Source organism: Cydia pomonella, chromosome 5, assembly GCF_033807575.1.
Source record: "Cydia pomonella isolate Wapato2018A chromosome 5, ilCydPomo1, whole genome shotgun sequence".
NCBI classification, from domain to species: Eukaryota; Metazoa; Arthropoda; class Insecta; order Lepidoptera; family Tortricidae; genus Cydia; species Cydia pomonella.
In genome coordinates, this window is record NC_084707.1 from 3,942,648 (window position 1) to 3,965,107 (window position 22,460).

Here is a 22,460-nt window from a genome sequence, read left to right on the forward strand (position 1 = left end):
TCATTTCTGTTACATTTTTTTCTTTGCCCCTTCTCCTTTTTTTAAGTACTGCAACCTTTGTATCTCTTTGTATTCGGCTAACTTAATAGGGTCGGTTTTGATTCTAATTAAGCGAGCTTTTTCGGCTTCTCTTTTCTTTCTTAATATATCTTCTCTATCCTTAGACATATTTCGTTTTTTTTAGGAGGCGGCATAATGTTTAAACTGAAATAAGTGAAAATAAATGCTTTAACACAGGCTAAATGTCAGTACTCTGGAAGCCCCGTCAGTTCTATGGCGCAATATCAGACAAGGGACTGACGCCAACGGACTGACGAAAAAGACATGAAATTGAGGTTATCATTAGAAGCAATGTTTGTTTTGATATATTCGAATATCACCAAGCTACATTTTAAATAATCAAAGCTAATTATGTATAAATTAAAATATAACACAGGTTTACAGGGACATAATAACTCACCATAGGACTGAAATTTTGACTGGATTCGCACGTGTTCACATGACAAAAACAACGCTAGCACTGGCACAGTAACGGCAGCCGTAAAATGGCGCGGACTGCAGCTAACTTTACTACTAACGATAAAATTTAACACGGATTTGAATTTGAGTCGACAATATTTAGCGGAAAATTCAAATTCGAACAACACACAGCGGACTGATGAATAAAACTGAACACAAAGTTTGTTTTTATTTTAACAACAACGGTAAGAATATTATATTATAAAAGTTGTGATATACATTGTTAACTACATCATAGATTATAGTGAAATTGTAAGTTTGCTTAAATTAAAATTAATATTTAACACACAAGCACTTTATTGCGCGTTTTTGGGATTGTGACATGCCAAAGTACTGACGTTTTGAGCATATATTGTGGAAATTTATAAACTTGCGTTTAAAATGAATAGCTGAAATTGCGTGACCAAATAAAAGGCATTTAAATGTTTTAAAGTAAAATTAAAAATATATACAAAATATAATAACACATCGTTATTTTGTCTTATGACATTGAGTTACCCAATTTTTGTATAATCACCCATACACAGGATGAGCTTAACCGCAACAGATAAACATACAGGCCAATTCGAACGCACACTGACGTCAGAATAATACCTAAATGATATCATTTAGTTATCGTGCATCGTACCTAAATAAATAAATATAAGGGGACCATCTTACACAGATCGACTTAGCCCCAAACTAAGTAAAGCTTGTACTATGGGTACCTAGGCGATATACATACGTATATAAATAAATACATACTTATATACATAGAAAACACCCATGACTCTGGAACAAATATCTCTGTTCATCACACAAAACATGCCCTTACCGGGATTTGAACCCGGGACGATCGGCATCATAGGCAGGATCACTACCCACTAAGCCAGGCCAGTCGTCGAAACTTTTTCGTACATTTATTTTCGTTCGAATTGGCCTCATATTATGACACCTGCTAGCATGAGTTGCGTTCTCGCGCGGGACTCCATACCAGGGATCGGAAACCGGTATTTTTTGTATGGGAACGAAAACGGTATTTTTTCGTTCTTTGTTAATTATTTCCTTTCTAATTGGGCAATCTAATAATACGAAGTCGTTATCTAAAAACACAACCGAGTCCTATATTTAGAGTATAAAATAAACCGAAATATATGTTTATTTCAAAGTTCTTCCAAAAAACCGGTTCCGATCCCTGCTCCATACATCTAGCGCGACTTCAAGTATAGACTCGCGCGCGAGAACGGAACTCATGCTAAGCGTGTAGCCGGCTAACTAAAGCATTATTTACAACCGGACAGATAAGTATAGCAAAACTAACAGGAAAATATATTTCACAAGACAATATCCGAACACTTCCACAGGAAAAATCATTCAGGTTAAAGAATATTTACAGGAAACCAAGTTCCAACAAACAAGTTGTTTCCTTGAATTCTTCAAATTGATCAATTCAACTAAGAACTTCTATCATCAATGACAAATAAGGACAATGTGGAAACGGGTTTCAATCAGGTACATACCGCAGATTTGGACCTGGTCTTCCTGGAACTTAAATAGCTTAGTTTACCTACTATATATTAGTAAATTTTATAACAATAAGAATATTAATTTTATGAAAACACGAAGGAAAAATACGATACCTAAATATGTATATTTCTGCTATTTTAATATTTTTTATGACCTATAATTCATGAAAAGGATTTATCGCAATATATAGAAGGTATTTCGTGACTACACTATTACATTCTTTCGCATTTTTTATGATACAGGAGGCAAACGAGTAGACGGATCACCTGATGGTAAGCGATTACCGCCGCCTATGGACACCCGCCTCACCAGAGGTGTTTTAAGTGCGTTGCCGGCCTTTAAGATGGGAGTACGCTCTTCTCGTGAAGGTTTGAAGTTCGTATCGGTCCAGAAATACAGGCGACAGTTCATTCCACAGTTTAGCTGTGCGACGCAGGAAGTTTCTGGAGAACAACTCAGTTGAGGACTGACAACCACTTGTAACATTTGCTTGTAATGTATCATTCACGGCGATCGTTACAAGTCAGTCGCCACCTTTGTAACACTCAAAGGGATTCGCGTAAAAACCGACAGCCGAGTGGAGCACGCGGTGCTCGCGTCGAGCGGCTCGGCTCGCTGCACTGACTGTTGTAATGCTCGGGTTGTATCACGTTACATTACACCGAAATGTTACAAGTCAGTCGCCACCCCCATTCATGGCCACGAACCACGAAGCGTACACAACACGCCGGGCCACCATACAAACCGTTTTCAGCTAAAACGTGTGACTCAGCTTATGGGTCTCGGGGCCTGGCGCGAACGTCAAAGAAATTGCCGCTTATGAATCCGGTCCGTTGGACAATATTATGCAACATTTTTACTAACCAACTGTTTACTGTTCATATTAAAAATATATATATTTACTAATTTGTTGATATTTGTAAGAAACTAAGAATGAACATTTTAAAGCCTGATCAGAAATAGATGATCATTGTCAAGAGGGGGCTGTTATTTTCATATAATATCCATAGCCAAGGTCACAAAAATCACAAAATACGAAATCACTGAAGAGCACAGAGAGGAGCATAAAGTCGCCAACGAATAAATCGTGACTAAATATAATTTCCCATGTTACTCTAAAATACATCCTAATAGAGGGGATGGGGTGAATCATTTCTTGAGTATGTCAAAAATACCACGTTAAAGATAATACCGCCGCTAAATCCGCCGCCGCCCAGGTGCATCCATTGTTTATTGTCCGTGTCTCCGATAATCTTACATGTGGCCGGTCATGAACTTTGTTTTGGTAAACGTCATTATAATATAAACAATAGAGCACTTAAAATGTATTATAGTACTTATTACCACGAAAATGTTTAGAAAAATCTTTTCTTTTAAATATTTCTCACACACTATTGCGGTAATACAATATACCATTTAGTTGGTGACTGTTTAAGCCGCCCTGTTTTTATAATGAAACAAAAAAATATTGGCATGGTAATAAGTTTGGTCCTTAGAAATGTTGCTTGCTACCATCCAAACAGTAATCCATTGTAAAAAGGTACAATTTGCAACGAGTTTCGTCATGAAATAAGCTTTAAAACCAAGTTATAAAGTTTATTTTTGCGTGCTATGAAGATATGTGTAGTTTTTACAATTAGCGCCAGGCCACGGTGACCCATACCTTGAGTCATGTCAATAACTTCAGGCATAAATATATTTTTGATATTTTTGAAATGTAGATTTATCCATTTGCTTGGGACACGTATGTATCTCGCATTTCAGAATATTTACTATATTACACTTCCAGTAAACCAAACTTGAATATTCTAGACCCTGTTTCACTAAAAAAAAACATGTTTACAATTATGTTTTTCAACATGCCTTATAAAGATGGTTGTTAGCTCAAATTATACTTACATTATTTCGTCATATTACGTTTTGTTTATGTTTAAATCAGAATTTATTCACGACTCACATGTGAGTCACGGGCCCTGCGCGACTGTTTCAACGTGACCCATACGCTGAGTCACGGGCCCTGAATGGGTTAAGTGGTGAGGATGGAACTGTTGTCGCGTAGGGCGATGGCGAAAAGAAGCATTAAGTCTGCCCTTTGAAAATTTGTAAAAATAACCGCAATCAGTTAAATGTTTATATTCCAAGGACTCTATTTTGTATAATAAACGATTTGGATAGTATTTGCTTGAAATTGTGCAAAAATGATTTGTAATTAAATAATACACACAATCTTAGCATGTGCAGAACTCAAAATCTCGACCCCTTCAAATAGGTTTATAAAAGTCACAGTTAGTGAAAGTTAAGTGACCAAGGGTTGTCTCCAACCCCACGCGGGCGTGGGAACAGGGGTGCGATATGTTAGGGATGCGTTGGGTGCGGGGGTTAGGTCAAATCGTTATTTGTACGCGTTCAAAGTGATTTCAACGTATGTTTGCAGTCTTGAAACTAATTTTTTTTATGAGTTTTAAGATGAGGTATTGTGTATAGGTTTCTCAGCACGAAATTAGTAATTGCAACAATTTCATCCTTTTGATTTGATTTCCATATTAATAATTAATTGCATGTAAAAATACGCATCTAAGTATAACAGGTTAGCACTACCACGTTATCTTTTCGCGGATTAGCAAAGTAATATTTTTTGTTTTAATTACGAGTAGTATGGATTTCCGCAAAGTAACGCCTGATTCTATTCATTATTTATTTAAACTTTATTGAACGATATAAAATTGTACAAATGTCGGACTCAATGCCTTAAGGCATTCTCTACCAGTCAATCATTACCAGTATTCCATATTATTGGTATTTTGTTTTATTGTAACAAGTCATTTTCTTTTGCCACATTTGTATCTAATAATGAAAATCCTAAACCAGCTTTTTTTGTCTTAACACCCTAATTTATTAAGTTTTAAGACAGTTCTGGCCTAGTGGGTAGCCCTGCCTATGTAGCAGATAGTTCCGGGTTCAAATCCCGGTCTTAAGGTAATTTATTTGTGTTATGAGAAGTATTTAATATAAATTATATACATCGTTCTGAGTACCCACAACACAAGCCTTCATGAGCTTACTGTGGGGCTTAGGCAATTTATGTAAAAATGTCCTTATTTTTTTGATAGATTTTCGACTATTCCTATTTTTGTTTATTTTGCTGGTTTTTGTGATTTAATTCCCAATAAATATTTTTTGCACAACAAAGTCAATAAAGATTTCAAAGACAAGAATTTAACGACATCGACAGCATATCACACCAAACAGTGTCGAAACTCTAGATTGATAAATATCGATAAGGCGATCGCAATATTTTTAGTACACTCCACAGTACAGATATAAGTTGATACAGTGATACGGTATCAACGTATCAACTTATCAGATTCGTGTTCTATTATAGCAATAAATTATAGATTGCTACTTGTTTTTTAGATAATATTGTGTTGCTTTAAGTAATACACAATATTCACCTTAAGCAAACTTCTCAAAATGTACAAATTTTCGCTGAGGACCATCGGAAAAATAATTAATCATTACTAATTAAATAAGTATTTTTTCTAATATTTAACATCGTATTCCTAAAGTTAAGAAGACGTTCTTACTGGAACAAGTACTCCTTGTTTCTAATAATGAGCGTAAAGTTCTGAATTTCATCGAGGAATATTATCAATTTTACATTATTTCGACTTTTCTTGTGAGAGCGCTCTTAAAATTTTTCTTCTGCGCTCTTAAAAGGATGGTTACTTGGTATACTGCTTAACGAAATATGTATTGATCGGACTTAACTCTTCGTCTGTTATATTTTCTCGAGCAACACTGTGCATTGTGCAACACGGTAACATTATGTATATATAACTTATATACCTAGTTACTTATTGCACAGTTGGGCTCCACAGTTGTTGCCAGAAGTCCACAAAAGTTTGCTCAAAACGTTGTCGCACCATTTTTTTTGTTAGCGTGATTTAGTGTCCGGCTACTGGGCAAAAGGCCTCCCCTAGTTTCCTCCACGGCTGGACGACTTGGACGCATTTTTTTCGAATTGGCGGGAAACTAACAAATGACAGGGTCATACCATTTACGCATCAATAATTCACATAAAACACTTCTTAACCGACACCAGTCATCTCACAGATCATATCTATTACATAAAGAGATTTCCCAACGCCTTTTAGAAACCACAGGTGACCGGAGGGCTGGCAGCTACCTCGGTCAGAGGATAAGCCTGGTCATCCAAAATGGGTAACGCTGCCAGCATTTTATTTATAACGACCTGGGCATTTTATTTATAACTTTATGATAAGATTTTGACGACCGGTCTGGCCTAGTCGGTAGTGACCCTGCCTATGAAGCCTGGGTTCGAATCCCGGTAAGAGCATTTACTTGTGTGATGAGCACAGATATTTGTTCCTGAGTCATGGATGTTTTCTATGTATTTAAGTATTTGTATATTATATATATCGTTGTCTGAGTACCCACACACACACAAGCTTTCTTCGCTTACCGTGGGACTTAGTCAATTTGTGTTATGGATGTCAGTTTAGTTTTAATTATTAATTTATTTATTACAAATTAATAACAAGAAATTGCTATCTGAATAGACATCACGTTATACGCTGTGTCAAGATGGGTTTGTTCAGTCGCCATCAGATATATCGGAGCAGCCAAAGTGCTCATAAATATCTGAACACACACTCTAACGCCTTAACAATAGAGGTGTGTTCAGATATTTTTGAGCACCTTGGCCGCTCCGGTATATCTGATAGCGACTGTTCGTTCTATTATACCCGGAAAGCAACGGAAATGTCGAGTGTTATTTTTATACACTGAATTATTAAAATGAACAGAGCATTCAGTTATTCATCGTTTACGTAGGTTCCTGAAGTATAAACATCTTGTCCGTAGGAGATACACTAGGAGCAGATAGCGAGATGTAATTGGTGGGTGTATAGATTTCATTGAACGCGATACCGCGGAGTGGCTCGCATGCCACTTCACTTTAATGGACGCGCTGATAACGAAGCTAGGGTTTCGTGATGTAATGTAAATAAATAATGTAATATAACTACTTTGAGACAATCTTACACAGATCGGTACCTAGCCCCAAACTAAGCAAAGCTTTTACTATGGATACTAAGTAGGTATAACCTATATGCAAAATGTTCACTTAAAATCAGCTCAACAGTTACCTACAGAAAGATATTTTTCTCAAACTTGTAATGTAATGTTGACATGACTTACTTCAAATTAGGTCCGGAAATACCACATAACAGGTGCGATGATTGAAGATGATATGTAAAGGAATTTCATACAGCCTTACACACCTAGGCCAGTAAGGCAACCTTCTTTTGTTTTTAAACATCAAATTATGGCACGTCTTGGCATTCAACCTTAAAAAACCTAAGTATAAGCAAAATTCTGCCATTATTTTTTTTTGTTTTTTTTACTTTTTTCTTTTTTTTTCTTTTTTGTGTTAGTTAAAGAATATTTACTTAAGTACTTTACGTACTTATAGTTATTTGTTTTTCTGTATTTTAGACCGCGAACTGGATGCACGCTACCGGTCTTTTTTCATAAAAACGTGTTCCACCCTAATAAAAGTAATAATTATACCCCGCTCGACGCTTTGAATACACCATTTCAAAAATTATAGTTGATCAATAAACTAATTTCTATATGCCAAACCTCTTGCTATTTTTTGGTCAGACCTCTGTAGTTTTATTCTAATTGTTTGTTAACAAATAAAACCTCGTCATTTGTCACTTTCTATTGACCCTACTCATAGTGTTGTGTTCCTGCCGGTAAGTAAGGTTGCCAGAGCTCAACGAGGGGGGGGGGGGGGGGTTTAGGGTCGGCAACGCGCATGTAACTCCTCTGGAGTTGCAGGCGTACATAGGCTACGGAGACTGCTTACCATCAAGCGGGCCGTATGCTTGTTTGCCACCGACGTAGTATAAAAAGCGGCCAAGTGCGAGTCGGACTCGCCCATGAAGGGTTCCGTACCATTTATGACGTATTAAAAAAACTACTTACTAGATCTGGTTCAAACCAATTTTCGTTGGAAGTTTGCATGGTAATGTATATCATATATTTTTTTTAGATTTTTCATTCCGTTATTTTAGAAGTTACAGGGGGGGGGGGACAGACTTTTTACCACTTTGGAAGTGTCTCTCGCGCAAACTATTCAGTTTAGAAAAAAATGATATTACAAACCTCAATATCATTTTTAAAGACCTATCCATAGATACCCTACACGTATGGGTTTGATGAAAAAAGATTTTTTGAGTTTCAGTTCTAAGTATGGGGAACCCCCAAAATTTATTGTTTTTTTTCTATTTTTGTGTATGGGGAGTTTAGAAAAAAATGATATTAGAAACCTAAATATCATTTTTGAAGACCTATCCTTAGATACCCCACACGTATGGGTTTGATGAAAAAAAAAAATTTTTTTAATTTTTATAACGTATTTAAAAAAAACTACTTACTAGATCTCGTTCGAACCAATTTTCGGTGGAAGTTTGCATGGCAATGTATATCATATATTTTTTTTAGATTTTTCATTCTGTTATTTTAGAAGTTACGGGGGGGGGGGGGGGACACACTTTTTACCACTTTGGAAGTGTCTCTCGCGCAAACTATTCAGCTTAGAAAAAAATGATATTAGAAACCTCAATATCATTTTTAAAGACCTATCCATAGATACCCCACACGTATGGGTTTGATGAAAAAAGATTTTTTGAGTTTCAGTTCTAAGTATGGGGAACCCCCAAAATTTATTGTTTTTTTTTCTATTTTTGTGTAAACATCATAATGCGGTTCATAGAATACATCTACTTACAGTATAGCTTTTATAGTTTCGGAAAAAAGTGGCTGTGACAGAATCGGACAGACAGACGGACATGACGAATCTATAAGGATTCCGTTTTTTGCCATTTGGCTACGGAACCCTAAAAATCAAATCATTCCTAGGAATAAGACCAAGATAAGTTGGCAGCGATTTTGATAGCCCAGGCGGTGGAAGTGTTATTTTAAACGTCAAACTTCTATGCAATTATGACGTTTACTTAACACTTTCACCGTCTGGCCTACCAAAATCGCTGCCAACTTAGCTTGGTCTGCTCTACTTTATTTTATTTTTTTTCCCATCATCGATATCTTTAAGCTGTTAACGCCTATGACGGTCCATCTCAGATGCCTCCGATGTGTGATGCCGATACGTACCCGCTTCCTTTTAAGTACTAGGCAAATTTGCGTGCTTCTGGCATGTTTGCGGACGCACATGTAGATGATTTTTATGCTATTATGCGAAAAAATGCATCAGTGGTACACCGTATACGCGGGAGCACCAACGGGATCCTGAAAATGATAGCCGAGCGGTTAGATTCCGGTATTTTGGGACGATTTATCGAATTGCATGTTCACAAACGTGCAGTTCGGTAAATCGGCCAAGATAACCAGCAATCTAAAGTTACCTAATTTAATTTCTGTAATTTATTGTACGGAAGGTAACATAACATAGGTTGTAAGTTGATACTAACAAATATGGACTGTATTAATTGTCTGAGAATAAATAATTTTTATTTTTATTTTTATTTATTTATTTAAATACATTTCAAAATAGTCTCAATAAATTAAATTATATAAATTAAAATTAAATTAAATTATCATTTATTTCGACCATCTGGGATCATACAACAAACACACTACATTACAAATAAATAAATAAAATAAGTTAATTAATAAAATTCAACAATATTCAATAGAGTTACAAAGGTAATTTAGTATTTTAGGGCCTAACTATATCGAATTGCACTCACTAAAAAAAATAGTTTTCATACTCAATGTCCTTGAGCGTCCTACCAAATCATTTCAAAGTGCGTTCCAAACATTAAACAAGTGCGAGTCAGGTTCCGTAGAAATTTAACCAGTTTTATTTTTATTTTTTAATAACTTCCAGAACCCAAAAAAAAAATTCTTATTGTGTTCCGCCCATAACTCAATTTTATAAAGTTATAAATGTAGGTACCGCGAAAATCGAAAAATAAATATTTATTTGCCTCCTTTCGCCCGAATATGCGAAAGAGGCAGATAACGAAATTCGATTTTGGTTTCTGCAGTAGGCCTTAAAATGAAAAACCGGACAAGTGCGAGTCGGACTTACACACCGAGGGTTCCGTACTTTTTAGTATTTGTTGTTATAGCGGCAACAGAAATACATCACCTGTGAAAATTTCAACTGTCTAGCTATCACGGTTCATGAGATACAGCCTGGTGACAGACGGACGGACGGACGGACAGCGGAGTCTTAGTAATAGAGTCCCGTTTTGGTACGGAACCCTAAAAATGACGTATGCAACGAGCTAGACTGATGGCAAAAGGCATTTTGCCCATTACGCTCTAGACTTGTAAAATAAAACATTGTATAATAGTACATTACGATACAAGTGCAAAAAATAGGAAATTCGAAACGAGTGGCGATAAATTAAAACACGACCGAAGGAAGTGCTTTAAATCGACACGAGTTGCGAATTATCTATTCGCACATGTATCGTACAACGTTTTACAGTACATATGGCCCTTTAAATGTTTGACATAGTAACGTAACATGCTAATTTGCGCACTAGTGCGGTAAAGTAGCACCATATGTACTGTAAAATACCTTGAAGCTTTTCTGTTTTGCCTTATAATTAACTGGTAGAGAATGCCTATTTTATGTGCAATAAAATTTAAAATAAATAAAATACCCAATACGAAATACTAACAAAATCCCACATCCTAGTTTGCGGCCTAATAATTTGCGGTGCTTGAACAAGAAGGAAGCGCCGCCACAATACGAGTACCACATTAGCGTACGCACAATGCGCTTTGATGTCGCCGCGTCGCATACGCATCCTCAACTTTAAACTAAGAACGACATAAGTGCCTTTTAGATTCGTACTATCTTACGGCGTTTCTTGCGTAGTAAAGTAGCATTATTCGAGTCTGTTTGAATCAAAAGGGTTGTTTATCGAGTGAGTTTTAAAGAAGGATCTATGTGAAAAGGTGGTTACGTCTGCAGGTGTAACTTTTGTATTGAAAAATTGACTAAAATGGCGTAAACGACACATGCTTGTAGGACTTTTTTTAATGTGAATTATTTACTTAATGCGTTTAAGATTTGTATGGTTCACTGTCAGTAGTGACAGCGACACGTGTATGGCCTTTTTATTTCATACACGTCGATTGAATGGATTTAAGATCGGAATATCAAAATTATTAAGCTTTTTAAAGTTAATTTATGGTATGGATTGCAATCAGTGCATTTGAACCGACATTCAAGAGCGTTCAAGATAAAATATTGTCATGTATATTTAGTTTACCAATAATAAAGCTTTTTTTTAATAATCTATACATATAATACATTATGATAAGAAAATAATTAGGTATATTAAAATATATGGAGGTGTGAGTGTTAATATGATTACAACCCCACCACCACTCCACCACTTAGATGGTTGGCAGTCCTCAACTGTGCGTTTTTCCAGGAACTTTCTGCCTCGCACTGCTAAACTGTGGAATGAACTGTCGCCTGCGGTATTTCCGGACCGATACGACCTTCAAACCTTTAAGAAAAGAGCGTGCTCCCATCTTAAAGGCCGGCAACGCACTTACAACCCCTCTGGTGTTTCAGGTGTCCATGGGCGGCGGTAATCGCTTACCATCAGGTGATCCGTCTGCTCGTTTGCCTCCTCTACCATAATAAAAAAAAAATAATAAAAAAAAAAAAAAAAAAATCGACCGTAGGTAAGTAAAACGTTGTTACTCCTATAGATAAAAGTAACCAGCTAAATAATTACTCTTAATTGTTTTGATTTGATAATCTTAAATTTAGATTTAATAGAATTGTGTCCAATACTCCACAATATTACACTACGAGAGGTCATTACGCTATAGTTCGTGCCATCCACGATGACGCGCATATTTGTTAAATCTAACCTTTAATAATATGATAATACAGTCAAAGCAGGCATCGTCGTGACTGACACGATATATAGTCCCTCGAAGTTTACACCAAATATTTACTCCTAATCTCTTAGATAACATCAGTTCGCACTAATTACTAATACAGATAAATGTATTGTGTATTTACACCTAAATACATAGTACAATTCAAATAGGGGCATTCACCACATAATTATGGAAAAACGGCGTAAGCCTGTATAGGTTATATATGCAGTTACGACCTTTTTCGTTTGGCGCGTCAGCATCAGTATCTAAAAGTGTTACGTTGCTAACATAAGTTACGTTAACCCCCGACACAGTATAAACACTATGCGCAGTATATTGACCTGAAGCCTAGCCGTACAAATGAAAATCCAAAATTTGCTACTGAAATTTGAACCTATAGTGTAATAAATAGTTATATTGCTTAGTTTAAAAATTGAATAAAGTAAAACAAATGCATCTATTTAACTATTTCTATTTTTGGTCATGATTTAAAATTAAACGAACTTAGGAGGTTAACAAATAAAATTGTGCACTTAAAACCGAGCAAATAGAGCTTTGGAATTACAAAAATAAGAGAAGAGCATAATCCCGTATAACTTTATTTTTTTGGTAATCATGAATATTTTAAGTTATGTGACAAATCGATAACTAAAAGTATTCCCAAATAGGTATTCTGTCAACAACCTTGCATGCAAATGTGTATTTTAACTCAATATATTTATTTAAGGTGATATCATACTAAAAAAAATCGTATTTCGTATACCCACTAGGTTACTACCTAGAGTAACCAGTTTTCTATTTTACATGCGGTAAAATGCGGGCATTTTTTTTTCTTGTCTATATAGAAGGAAGAAATTAACTGTTTATATACTTATACTGTGAGGTGTTATCAATATTTTTATTTGCACTTTCAAGAATCATGATACAGAACCTATTATATTTACACGTAATATAATCGGGTTGTGTTCGGTACATAACTTGCATACTCGTATAGGGTAGTAAGTTATGTATTGGGGTAGGTTTAGGCGGTTATCATTGGACTAAGTCGCTGGCAAACATTAGGCAGTAAGAGACCAACTGTTGTCCTAAAAATAACGTATATATATGGTTTAATCCCTAGTGAATATTTAAATGGTAGAATACAATCAAAATATTAACCATACTAAATAATTCGGCCCGCAATGTAAAGCAACACACAAGTTACGAGATACAAGCTTTTTAAAATACTCTGTTGGTAGTTTCTATAAAGAGCTCGTATCTCGTGATGTACTGTCTTCTTATGTCTCGTATTTTTTTCGCTTACAAAAAGTAAACATGTCATTTATGGGGAGCGGTTTTATAATAAGTTACCAACTAATATGTTGAAATTGTTAAAAATAAATTCAAGGCTATTGTGAAACAACAGCTTTTACAAAAAGCTTATTATGCTGATAGTGAATTCATAGAGGATAAAAATGCATTAAAATAAATTAACTAATCGTATAATTGTTTACTTATGTTAAAATAGAATATATACCTAGCTATGAGTTGACATGTAAAAGAGCTAGCATAACCCTATTTACAAAATAAACAATTTGATTTTTAATGTTTGCAATACATTGCTGCTCGGTAAATTTTCAATAAATTATTACAGTAACTCAAATTAAGAGTAACTTAAAAAAACTTCTTAATTCATGATTACACGGATAAATTCCATATCGGGTTTCATTTATCGCCTGTATTGGATTTACGCACCGTTTATAGTTTATTATTAATGCGAAAGTAACTGTATATCTGTTTGTTTGTTGCCTCGTCAAGTCTTCACACTTAAGCTGTTGAACCAATTTTGATGAAATTTGATATGGGGTTAGTTTAGGGCCCGGGAAAGGATATCGGATATTTTTTACCAACCATCATCATAATTTCACGCTGACAAAGTCGAGGGCAAAAGCTAATTACCTAATTACATTCTTACATTATTTTGTTTTAGACTTGTAATAAGGAACCTAAAAATATTAAATATAGTCACATAATAAATTAAGTCTTGTCTGAGTTTTGGCTGTGAATTATCTAAATTAATTATTTTATTGTACCATTTTGCCTGTTTGTTTCCCAAGTTTAAATAAAAAAAATATACATATACTTAGTCAGGTCACAAGTTCTGTCACAAAGATTTTTAATGATAAAAAAGTTACAGGTACAGGTCCCGTATTATTCATAGCTGAAAGATTAATTTATGCTGAGTTACTTACAATATAATTTAACGTAATTTGCTGTCTCAGTTTTGCATAGTTCTATGTAATATTCGAAAAAGTTATAAAAAACGTGCAAAAAAGTACGCTCCTTGTTCAAGGTGATATTAATCTGGGTCTTTTATCTTTATTTGATTATATAGTTCGTGTAAATTGTACTAACAAGATTACTACTATATATGTTTTACCAAATGTACTTGTTGTGTGGCAATCAAATCTAAGCGTGTTACCATTCTAAGTTTGAAGGGCATTAGCTGAAGAACAGGCGAAATTATGCGCTAATTAAGTTGAATCATACAAATAAACAATTGTACCTATTTTATTAATGTGACAGTGATTTTTACTCCTTTTTGTGAAGTATAATTTTTTACAATCAAGGCGCGTATTTGCGTCTAACGACAATCCCAAAATAAACAAGCAGTAAATAATGTCGTGATCTAAATTTTAAACTAATTATATAACGTTTTGATCAGTATAAAACAAGCTTTCAAATCATATTTTATTAAACTTTGTATTTTTCTCTAGCTTGTTTTCAGAATAAATTAAAAATTTGGCTTAACGAGTATACATTTTATAGTATCGACGTATTTTTTTGATTTCTGATGATTTTTTTTTATTTTTATTCAATACTTTTGTAAATAGTTGACACGTAATATTAATATTTTACACAATAAATGTTACTTGTTAAGTACATATATGGTTTTTTTCTTTATTTGCCTTCATATCATAAGCAATATATACATATGTTAATTTTGCAGCTAAGAAGAAAAGATTTTTTCTTTCTAGATTATTCTAGTGATGCTGATGACCCTCTTATTTCTCTTTTTTTAGTAAACATCATTTAAGGTTTAATTACGAATCATATGTAATAGATTAGCTTGCTTTTTCTTTAAAACTTGTAAAATAAAGTCCTATTTTGCCTAAAAATAGGCAAGCCGTTGGCAATCGATACTCCGCTTATTGTTAAGTGTTTATTAACACTTTCAGTACCAAGCGCCCCATTTTTAATACAAAATGAACACACCTAGCGTGTTGTTGTGAATGTGTTAATGAGGGAGATACCGACAATAATATAAGTTTATAGGACAAGTATTTATATTACATATAGCTATTAGCTTGGCACCTCTGCAAACACATTTGTATGTAGGAGTGCTAAGCTAATAGTTTTGCTGACTGTACATTAATAACAAACTAAAGCAATTTAGGGCTGCATTAAAGACGCAATCTCTGTTGCAAATACTTTTAAATAGAAATAATAATAACCTTGAAAGCAACTTTCTTAATAGCAAGAAATTGAACTTTCATTGCTCAAGCCTTTATCATTTGACCCGGGCATGAGATAGTGTAATCGTATAAAAAATATTAGACACGAATCAGAGTGATGGTCTGAGAAATTACGACAATCGGACTGATAACTGCCAGACGGACACAACTATTAACTGTGTTACTAAGATGGTCCCTGGTACTTACTTATACCTCTCGTGTCGAATAATGATCCCTTTTCATTTCCTTCAAGTCTCTTTTAGTTGGGCTGGATTAAAAATAATAATTGAAGTAATAATTATGTTATCACCGTACAACCACACAACCCACAACAGTATAATGTGGCGCAGGACGGGGACTATAACCAAGAAAAGAAGATGTAACTTTTGTAAATAAATGAATGTGCTAAACTTCAAAAAAATGTGTACACACATTTTGCGTGACAGTTAATCTATATAAAATGAACTGTCATAAGGACGATCATTCGACGCGAGAGGTACTTAGAGATTTTATTGACTTTTCACTGTGATCGAAGATTTAGGAGAAAATAAATTTATTTAAGTACATTAGGATTTTACTGTATTTTAGTGTGCGATAACATTAATTAAAAGATTGACTTAAGTACATATTGTTTGCCTATAATAACAAGAAAAATGTACAATGATAAGTCAATACTTTTTAAATATGCCAAAATCTGTATATCCTCTATTTTCTTATTTATCTTTGATGATAGAATATATTCATTTCAGCAAATCAGTTATCAAGTGATGAAAGGAATACATTCAGTTAGTATCCAAATTATGATTTAAAATCATATAAAATTATTTGTTTAAATTTGAACTTTAATGGCTGTCAATAGAATTCAGAGTTGAAGGTTATAACTACCGCAAATTGCAACGTATGAACTAGAGGCTTAAATTACTAAATAATAGCAAGAAGGAATACAGTTTTAATTTTTATTAGTAATCTTATATTTTAAGAAAACAGCAAAAAAGCACTCAAAATTATCTTACACAACTTGCTAATTAATCAATTTAATTGAATCTACACTTTAGATTCTTGGTAATATTCAAATCTATTTAAAAATAAAAAACCTGAATATATAAGAAATTTGAACATGTTTTTGATAGTTTTACTTAATCAGCCGACCTTCCAAATATATACGCATCCGAGAGTGAACCACCGTTCTCGCGCGGATTCTTACTTTTTTTCAGAAATATAGTCTTAACTTAACACAAAAATCGGATATCAAAACCGTCAAGACTCCCCCCTACCCCCTCATAAGAAAAAATAAGACTTGTTTGACCATCCTCCTCTCTATATCATCTTACGTTATAATAAATGAATGACGCCTTTCATTATTTTTAGTTTAATCAAAAGAAAACGGGTCGGCCGCTTCTCCATACAAACGTAGTCCCCATTTTCCTCTATGGATATTGACATTATAGAATATATTTTTACATAATTTGATGTGTATTAACCATAGCTATGCCCCGACAGTTAGCTTGTTTTTATTTTTTGAACATTGTTAAAACTAGGAGCGAAAAACAGATTTCATTCTAACTTTTAAATGCTCCTAACTCTTATAATAACTAAAAATTCAAAAAAAAATAAACAAAGGGGCATAGCTGTGATTGATATGCAACTATTTGTGTCAAAATATTTTCAATAACGTTAATATCCAGGAAGGAAAATGAGGACTACCTTTGTATGTTTAGCAATTTCGCGCAGATACCCCACTTTTGTCGTAAGTACACGATTTTACTAAGAACAAGTTGTTTCATAATATTCATAAGTAAAATAAATAGCTCAACAATACTCAAGACAACTGAACTTGATAAAATAAATTACCTAACTCAATAAAATCCGCAATCATATCAAATCCTTGACAAGTGTCAAGATTGCATTCCAACGCATATTTATCCCAGACGTTTCCATAATTAGCTGTATCGCTATCGCGCATGATAAACAAACAATCAAATACATTAACTGTAGATAAAGGTTAATGAACCCTCCTGCACTTTGATTGGTTTAAAAAAATATGCGTTATCAGTGTCACCTTACAACTTGACATAGTGATCAGTTGTCTCTTACGTTTTGGAGGTTATGGGGTCAGCTCTAATAGAGAATTACTTAACTATGATATATTTTTAAGTCTAGCAGTGATGAAATACTGATACGGACAAGTTGTCATAAACATTTAAGCATTTTAAACCTTTTGCCACTATGAGCACTATTAAGCAATAAATAAAATTATGCATGTATGTGTCCGTATTTCGCACTGAGTATCATTCATTTTACTACACTTCTATTTTTATGAATTTTATTTGATATTTGTATTATATATCAGTTTTTAAAGTGTATATTTGTGTGTATTTTTTGTGTTGTGTATATTTTAGTCCACGGTCTACATTGGGCAGTTAAATTATATGGGTAAAACTGTTACCTACTCAATACATCACTATCAGTTGACAACCAATAGTGTTGTAGACTGCTCTCATAACACATACTCGAATGCATACGTATTTTTATATCAATAAGGTGGCCATTTATTCTACAATAGATTTAAATTCATGCGCACTGATCAATGCTTAGACATACGAAGGGTTAATCAAATATTAATCATATAAACTTTAGTGAAATTTCTTGTAAAATAATAGAATAATATTTTATAATTTATTTGATAAAGACAAGTTTAAGTTTCTGTGATTTCATGAATTGCTGTACAAAAAATGTTTACTTAACTCCATATTTACCCATTTTTACCCAGTACGGTACCCAGGTACGGAGAAAATAGCCTTAAGTTGGTCCAAAAATTGGCTCAATTAAAAACATTACTCAAGATGTGAAAAAAAAACTGCTTAAACCAGAGACAATTGTTTAGTTACACTTATAATTCCAATGTTATTACACTTTTGTGGTACCAAATACTTATAATCAGCGGAGGTGTCTTCCTTGTTTTTTTCTTAATTTTTAAACCGGACTATTCAAATTAAAAAGTACATTACTTTTTGTTTTGCGCGCCTTTGCGGCGCAGTCACGGAGACTAAATAAACATCTAAGATTAATTTTATTTCTGTGGCCCTAGTGAAAAAGGGTACAAGTCTCTGGCAGTTTAGGTGTATAAGGGCATAAGTGTTACGTGGAACTTACACCCCTTTACATCTGCGCTGCCAGAGACTTGTACCCTTTTTCACTAGGGCCACAGATTTGAAAATAGTTACTCATAATCGTTATTTTATTAATTTTATTTTTTTATTTTAGTATATGGAAAACCAACAGCGCTATATATATCTAGAACTTCCAATAGAATTACAGAGCCAATTACAGGTTCTCACTTATAGAAATGCAAGTACATCAATTTTTACAGTGTTACGAGGTTTGTATTTTTTTTCTTTTTTATATGTAGTGTAAATAAAAAGAACTTAAGTAGCAATAATTATATACGCTTTTTAAAACGTATTTAAGAAAGAATTTATAATCTGATTGAGATCCTATAAAGATTTTATAAATGCTTACAAAGTAAAACCTAATTAATCCACATTGATAAAAGATGTTTATTTGATATACTTATACAAAAGTGGCTCATAAAAATAATTGATTACATTAAGGTATACTTGGTATTCAGCACAACAAAAAACAAAGCTCAATCCGTAAAACAAAAAACTTTTCAAAAGTTTGAATTCGGAACTCACGTTTTAACGGCTTCGGGTTGCTCTGTTTCCTCCGCGACATGTCCACATCACAGCACAACACTCGCGAACGACCCCGAGCGCGGTCGGCGGGCGACTGCCGTGGGGCGGTAGGCGAGCCGGCACCGCCCCTTCGAGGCGTGCGACTCGAAACGAGAACGTAGCAACGTCGTATGGCGGTGAGTGGAGATACTGCGTTGCTTATATTGTGTTGTGTGGATGCAGTCTTTGAGATGATGCTTATGTGCTGTAAATATGTACTCAAATATTTGTTTTTTAAATCGGTAGGATTAGGTACGTACAGTTTTTTTTTTACCTGTTTGGTCTTGGTTATATTCTGTGACTTGGTATTAATTATTGGTTTAAGCCATGGTATGATTTCACGATAATTAATTTATAATTTAACTTACTTGCTAATAGGCAAATATGCAAAAAAAATATTTTGAAAATTATTTTGTAGGTAGAATAATTTATTGTGTGAAGCACTTGTCAAGGGCAGATGATCCAGCTTTATGGTCAGGGGGGGGGGGGGCACCTGACTAAAGTCAGGGGGTGGGGGGGTTCGCCAGTTTATAAAAATATGTACTGTTTGCCTAGACCCAGCCGGGACCCAGGGATCATGACTCCAATGAATTAAATAACCCCATATTTGAACTTATACCAATGCACTTTGCAATTATGCAGGTCTAATATTTAGACATACAGACCACGATTAAAAAAATAATATAAGTGCTAAAATGAGCAAGCTAATAATGAAAAATAATTTCCTTAATGTTTGCATGATAAAAAAAAACACTTTGTTTCTTGCAGAATAATACAAGATGTACTTAACAAAAATAGTGGGAATACATAAAGGACATATTTGGTATCGTGTTCTGATTAGGATTTTTTTTTTTTTTTATTAGCCTATTTGTGTGTCCCACTGCTGGGCAAAGGCTTCCCCTCTCGCTTTCCCATCCTCCCTGTGCTGAGCAAGATCCCGCCAATCCCGCTGAAACGCATCCAAGTCGTCCCGCCATCTCTTTCTCGGTCTGCCTCTGCTACGACTAGACTGGGGATGCCAGCTAGTGGCTATTTTAGCCCATCTGTCATCATTCATCCGGCAGACATGGCTAGCCCAGTCCCACTTTAGCCTAGGACTAGGAAAAATTTAAAGAATAATTTATTTAACGAAAAAAAATTGGCTTTTGTATACAGAGTTGGCCGACTTGAAAACCTACCCCATATAGACCGCGGGCCAGGGGGCCGATTTTTTAATTTCGACCACTCGATTTTGTGTATTTTGTTCAATAATATCTCCACTATTAGTCATTTAAATTCTCCTCATGGAATTGAAAACGAGTGGTGAATACCACTCGATTCCCAATTTCTATCGCTCGTCTTTACAAAAATAGCATTTCGCCGTTTTTCACAGATTTTCGAGTGACAAAAGCGATCGCTCGGAATTTAAAAATCGGTCCCCTGGAGCATATTTCGTCAGTCATCGCCTCCCGGCTGATACTTTGTCAGAAGATACTTATTTGAATAAATGTATTTGTATTTGTATGATACTTTAGATGCGGTTTTAAATTTAAAAAATCGTCAGCCGTTTGTATCGCGGTGGCAAGACCGTCAGCTGTAAAATGTACATGTAAAAATACGCTCCTTACCACTTTATGTCCGCAAAGTATGCGTAATGTATAAATTGCGTAATCCGTTGATGACGTTACGCCTGATGAAATGCTACATGCAAAGTTTCATGATTTGTTATTGCTATCATAAAAAGGTATAGCGCTTATTTTTTACACGTTCATGCGACCAGCTGATGTTCTTACCACCACCGCGATATAACCGGCTGACGATTTTTTAAATTAATATAGCATCTAAACTACCTCTGTAGCCGCCGTGCAGGTCAGGATCTCGACGACTTAACTAAAACTTCGATTTATAATGAAGTGAAGTATAATCTTCCCCAAGGTACTGGTTTACAAGGGTTCTTGCCAAAACGGTTCAATGTAGAAAGTAGGTGTTGATAGTATGGAGGATGATGAAAGAGTGATTTGCAATATTTGATTTGATCAGTACAATAGGTTTAGATTTAAATGCTTCCAATTGGCCGCGATACAGATTATGTGGAGCGCTCCTATTGGTGCTTTTAAAAAGCCTCCGAATACTAGCCGAGCCCGACGGCTGCGTTTAGCTACTGCATTGATTTTGATATAATAATAAGTTGCATTCGCAACAACCTCTGACAAAGTATCAGACGGGAGGCAATGACATTTTTTTACGTGTTTCGGTGGCTGCCATTCCTCAACCCACCAACGGAGCGGCAGCTGAAGTCTATGAGGGTTCATCATACCTAGCCGTTAACCACAATACGCGTTTACGGCCGGGAGGCGATTGGTAATGGAAATCTGTTCCTGGCTCGCGGTCTAGTATCAGCATTGCGATACAACGAGGAAATGCCGCCAGCATCATTGGTACAATGCCTCATTTTAGTTTTTTTTTTTTTTTTCTATTTATTTAGAAACAAACAGTAAAATACACAATTTTTGATCAAAACTTATAGACAAAAAATAGACCTATAGTTTCATATGTAGAAATAAAATATAAACAGGTCCGTGGCTATTACAAAAAACAAAAATACTTAAATCTGTATTTTATAATAACAATTACTTGAAATATGTAAATCAGTGATTTGATACGTCTGTAGAAAATAAGTTACATATACATCGTAGTCTCGTAGTACATTAAATTTGAGCAAATAACAAATTCCAGTTATAATCAATATTTAAATGCATTCTTAAGTTGTGTTAGTGAACAGTTAAAAATGTCTAAATCATTAAGTTTTTGATTCTCATTAAAAAGTTTACATGCGCGTTTGATAAATACATTCCCACCGTAACCAGTCCTGCTGAATGGAATAAAAAATAAGTTTCTTTTACGACAACAGCGCTCACGTCTTCGCGGAACTCTAAAACAGATTTTATGTAAAAGAGTAGGGGCTTCTAATTGTGAATGGAAAATCTTAAAAAGCAAAACGGAATCAGTGGAATCTCGACGGTCACTAAGAGTTTGAATATTTAAACGTTTACAGGTATCGGTATAGTCAGCAGTATAAGCTAGTCCAGTCCTGAAGCACAGTGATTTAATAAATTTTTTTTGAAGTCGCTCAATTCTGTCGATGTGTACTTTGTAAAAAGGTTTCCACACTGAGCAAGAAAATTCAAGGTGACTACGCACAAAACTATTGTAGAGAATTTTATATGTCAAGCGGCTTTTAAATGGTTTCCCAACACGCATT

General features: G+C 34.6%; 1 protein-coding gene across 1 annotated transcript in view; it reads right to left on the minus strand.

Moving 5' to 3' along the window:
* Positions 1-19,260, minus strand: part of LOC133518479 (zinc finger protein ush) — a 307,695-nt gene extending 288,435 nt beyond the window's left edge. The window contains exon 1 of the mRNA XM_061852189.1: positions 19,181-19,260. Coding sequence (XP_061708173.1) covers positions 19,181-19,220 — 40 coding nt within the window. The 5' untranslated portion in view covers positions 19,221-19,260. The remainder of the gene's footprint in view (positions 1-19,180) is intronic.
* Between the last annotated feature and the right edge of the window lie 3,200 nt (positions 19,261-22,460).